Genomic DNA, 5,449 nt, shown 5'->3' on the forward strand with positions numbered 1-5,449 from the left:
CAGGTCACTAGTAATTTCATCATTGAAACATAACCAGGGCTGCATTTCCAAAAGCATCTTAAGCCTAACTTGATCTCAGACCAACTGCAACAAATGGTCTATACCAGGGCTATTCAATTACAAATTCAATTGGGCCAGATTTTCAAACCAAGAAGGTTAGCTGGGCCAGTTATTTCAGCGGCGAAATAAACTCGTAATGACACATTTCAAAACCAACACAAACAAATGTATTGAATACATGTAAGGTTTATTCATTGTTTCTCTTTTAACTGTGGTCAGTTTGCATATCAAAAGGTGCATACAAATACAATAAAAGAGCTAACGGAACAGAATCTGTCTGAGGTAGCCCCTAATTTTTCCACTTACAAAAAAAAAAAAAAAAAAAAAAACTGACCTAAGCATCTCTTGCCTTGGCCTACCTAGGCTACATATCTGACCTATCTGATCACAAAGTGCAAAAAAACAAAAAAATAAATAAAAAAAACTGCACAGTAGTAGATAAGCAATAACATTAAGTTTCCTTTTGAAACAAAATACTCATCTTGCTCACATTTGACCCAGGAACATCTCAAAGTGCATAAAATAAAAAGTGCACAGTATTCACAACTAGGCTATAACTAACACATGAATACAAGGTGGACTACTGCACATATTGCACATACTGAGGGAACATATTTTAAATCACCACATTTGTGATTAGGCATGCATTTGTTACACATCCAACATTATATTAATGTAGGCTACAATTACCCAGCTAATTTAGTGGGAGAAGTGACATTTTTTGTTTTGAACGAGAGCAGTGACTTTAGGCTCGTAAGTTGTCAATGCAATCCGAAGGCATTGGTGGAGAGTACGATCAGTCAGGGAGCAACGAGAGTTGCTTTTTATGGAGTTCATGTGTGAAAAACTTGACTCACATGTGTAAGTTGATCCAAACATACTGAGCATGACGATCGCTACTTTCTTAACGTTAGGGAACTGATGTACGTTGACATTAGTCCAAAACACTGTAGGCCCGTTAGTGCAAAGCTCCTGTGCCATGGTTACAGATGACCGCATGTCAACAAGTTCGAGTGCGAATTTCCCCTCGTCAATGGAAGGAACCAGTTGCTTTGCTCTGGCGGATAAGTCCCCTTCTATTGCAACAGTGAACGGGTCTCTGACAAAAACTGCCATCTCTGTGGGCAGAACAAGTCCATCCAATCGAGCAGCAAAGTTCATTTTCAACCTCGCAATGAATTCTGTCATCACATCCGTGATTTGTGCGGGGGATGAGATGCATTTGCGGAGTGTCGGAAAATGCAGCATTCGGCCTGTGCTCAAATCTGTTGCGAAAAGGTCCAGTTTAACTGGGAATGCGCGCATCTGTTCCACAAGGTCGATTACAGTTTTGTCTCTGCCTTGTAGTGCCAAATTGAGATCATTCAGGTGTTTGAATATGTCGCTCAGAAAGCAGGCATCTGCCATGAAGTTGTCGTCCAGTATGCGACTCAAGTGCGTTTCTGCCTTTTTTTGCTTGCTGTTGCGGAGAAAAGTTATGATCTCCTCTCTGAGACCACAGAAACGCTCCAGTGCTTTGCCTTTTGACAGCCACCTCACGTCATTATGCAAAAGCAGGTCGTGGTGCTCAGCAGACATTTCTGACAGCAGCATGCGGAACAAGCGGTGTTGGAGGCTTGATGTGGAGCGAATAAAATTAATTGTAGCCATCACGTTGTCCATGATCGTTTTGAGCGTCCCGCTTAGTTTTGCGCACAACACCGCCTGATGCACAATGCAGTGTAACGTGATCAACTGAGGTGCAACAGCGGACCAACGTGCTGCCAAACCATTCACTTTCCCTGTCATGGATGGAGCCCCATCTGTCACAAGCATGCACACACGCGTCATATCCAGACCATTGTCTTTAAAAAAAGCAGAAATTTTCCCAAAGACTATATCGCCCGTTGTGTGTCCTTCTAAAGGCAGTAGGCAGAGCAGCTCCTCTCTGAAGCATTTGCTGTCAAAAAAACGGACATATATGCACAACTGAGCAGTATCAGTTTTGTCTGTGGACTCATCTACTGCTATAGACATAGTATCAGCTTTCACCAGGTCTCCTAACAGTGTTTCATACACATCTGCAGCAAGAATTTCAACCCTACGAATGTTGGAAGTATCTGACAGGGGTACGTTTTTTATAGCAGATACCACGCTCGTTTTGATTTTATCGTCATTTATCACCTCATCCACGACAGCCAGCATACAGTCCTTCACGGTTTCAGAGTCTGTGAATGGCCTTTTCTTTTTTGCCAAAATCCAGGAAACACGAAGGGATGCTGCGGTAGCTCTCTCTTGGGCTGTGAATGATCGCACCATGGTAGTACTGCTCCGGTTGTAAGATGCAATCAAACTTTGCACTTTTGCTGCCCTCTCTTGAGATCCCTCGGGAAAATTGGTGCGGAAAGTCTGGTGTTTCTCAACGTGGTGCCTCCGTACATTGTAATCTTTAAATACTGCGACGCACTCGTTACAAATTAAACACATCGGTTTGGCGTTTGGATGTGGCGGTAAAATAAACAAGTATTTGTCAGTCCAGGCAGGGTTAAACTGGCGGTTTTCATTGGCAATTTTATGTTTCAGTGTTGAGAAAGACATATTGATAGTAATCTAGGCTACTAACATTACCAGCACGCGCTCTGCATTGTTTGCGTTGTTGCTAGGCTACGTGGTCTGTACTACTGTATGAGTTTACATAGGGATGTGCGTTTTTGGCGGGACCACGGGCTGGGCCATTTGGAGGTTGCTTCCGGGCCGCATGTGGCCCGCGGGCCGCCAATTGAATAGCCCTGGTCTATACGATCAAATTAGACTTGCGATGTTTTCAGGAAACACAGCCCAAATAACAGTTTCTCTTGCCACAACACATACGCTCTATAAGCACAGAGTTGGAGCAGCCAGAGAAATACTAATGTTAAAAAGTAAAGGGTCAAGAGCCCAACTAAAGCAAACACTGACCACCATAATGGTGACATGAAACGAAACATTCCATAAAACATTACCATCTAAACTTCTGTTAAATCTAAATAAGACTGTGTGTAGATGTATGACAGAAATAAAGTCAAACTGGTAATAATAAGTGCAATAATGGCTCGAAGTCAGTAGTTCTTGTGTTTCTCTTTTTTCTGTTATTGTTTCTCTTTCCTTCAGTGAGTCTGCTTGTTATCATCAGGTGTCACCACTAATGGCCAATCATCACTTAATTAATCACTTAATTATCTCATTAACTTCAACACTGCTTCAGTGTTAACTTAATTATCTCATTAACTTCAACACTGCTTCAGTGTTAATTTTTAACACCCTGTAGTGTGGACACATATAAACACTGAGGAGTGTTAATTTAACACTGGGGATTTTGCTGTGTATAGACTGAGAGAAGAGCAGCCGTGTATTTAATGGCAAATGTCTTTCCTTTCAGATGTTTCAGAGAAACTGTCTGACCTCTCTTTTTCATCTGATGGAGAGTCGAGTATTTATACCTCAAATTCTGAAGGTGAGAGAAATCTGAAAGTTCAGACAATGTACGTGCTGATTGAATTTAATGATAATGAACACACTATGTATTGTGATGTCATTCTAATTTGAATCATTCTTGCCTTATGATTTGTTTAGAATCAGATCATGAAGAATTATCCATCACCTTGGGTATGATGAAAAAATTTATAAAACCATACTTAAAAAAAATGTATAAAACCATACTTAAATACTGTCTCCATTTTTTTTTTTTTTTTCTGAATGTGCTCATATGTGACCCTGGATCACAAAACCAGTCATAAGTTGCACGGGTATATTTGTGGCAATAGCCAATACATTGTACGGGTCAAAATTATCGATTTTTATTTTATGCCAAAAATCATTAGGATATTAAGTAAAGATCATGGTCCATGAAGATATTTTGTACATTTTCTACCGTAAATATATAAAACATTTATTTTTGTGAGTGAATGCAGCACAATCGTGAACATAAATGGACAACTTTAAATGCAATTTTCTCAATGTTTTGATTTTTTTGTACCCTCAGATTCCAGATTTTCAATATTGTCCTATCCTAACAAGCCATATACCAATGGAAAGCTTATTCATTCTTATAATTTTTTTTTAATACCCATTGTGGTCCAGGGTCACATATGTCTAATATGTTTGTTTATTTGAATGTTCTCAAATAGTTTGAGCGCTCAAATATGTATCCAAATAGGTCTATAGGACATCAGTATTTTCAGAATAAACACAATCTGATTTTCTACAAAGACTTTTCCTAATTCACGAATCTCACTGCTGTTTGTCTGCTGATTGACACTTCCACCACCCTCAGAAACCAGGCATGAAGAGAAATGTAAAGTAGAGAAGAAGCAGAAGAAGAAGCAGAGAGCGGAAGAGGAAGACCAGCAGAAGACTTCAGAAGAGGAGAAAAAAGTGGAGAAGAAAAGGCGCCGTAAGCGGATCGTGAAGAAGCTGTTGGTGGGAGCCGCTGTAGGAGCAGGAGCAGCCGCTGTCGCAGGAGCTGCGGTGGTCACTGGTGGACTCGCAATTCCTGTAATATTAACCCTCTGAGGTCGGCAAACGCGCCGGCGCGTTTTGCTGGATTTTCTCCACATTGTAGCACTATAAACTTAAATTACTCCGTCATTTATGGTCATACAGAAAAAAGAAATATAAAAAAAGAATCTGTGATATTTCTACTTTTGTATGTGTCCACTTACAATCAAATCAAAACATTGTGCTTTTGTAAAATAAAGAATATAAACAGGGTGTGCGTTCTGCCTCTCCGTCGCGGTGAACTTTTTTTTCTTGAGCACGTCTATAAACTGAAACAAAACTCAGCGAATACTTGTCACACATTTATGAGCCATACACCTTTATAAACATTTAAGTGTGTACTTTTAAATGATCGGGTTCAAAACGAAAACAAATATTTTCTGTTTAAGTAATTTGTATAAAACCAACAAGATGTCCAGCTTCTCAAACGCTTGCTCATTACAGTTAATTTGGCCACGCCCACTCGCGCAAAAGATATTCACATGCAAATCTCCACATGGAACGCGAACGCGCTCGTTACCTCAGAAACAAAACACCAAAACACTTCACTTCACTTTTCGTCGAGTTTGAAAGACGCGCCTGAGCTTACATTGGATTTAGGCTACCTCAGAAGAAGAAGAACGCAATTTGAAGACAAGAAAGATTTAAGGTAAGAAATTCTTACATGTTTGTTATTGTTGCATAAATGTCACGTTGCAGTTGAACTGTTGCTAGATATATGGGGAATATTATAATATTTAGACCCGTGTTTACTGTTAGGCCTACTGTGTTTGTGGCTATCTGGTCAAACGTAGATATGTATATGGTAACCATAATGTTTTATATTTGAGCGCGATCGCGTTTGAATGTATCAGATTTTGCAGCGCGATCGCGT

General features: G+C 40.0%; 1 protein-coding gene across 1 annotated transcript; it reads right to left on the reverse strand.

The window, feature by feature from the left end:
- Positions 1–759: 759 nt before the first annotated feature.
- LOC307149144 (SCAN domain-containing protein 3-like) lies at positions 760–2,637 on the reverse strand (the record flags this gene model as incomplete). The annotated part of the gene is made up of 1 exon (XM_079855254.1): positions 760–2,637. The coding sequence occupies one exon, from the start codon at positions 2,635–2,637 to the stop codon at positions 760–762; it is 1,878 nt and encodes a 625-aa protein (XP_079711380.1).
- Positions 2,638–5,449: the final 2,812 nt, after the last annotated feature.

Source organism: Squalius cephalus, assembly GCF_949319135.1.
Source record: "Squalius cephalus genome assembly, chromosome: 2".
In the NCBI taxonomy this organism is placed as follows: Eukaryota; Metazoa; Chordata; class Actinopteri; order Cypriniformes; family Leuciscidae; genus Squalius; species Squalius cephalus.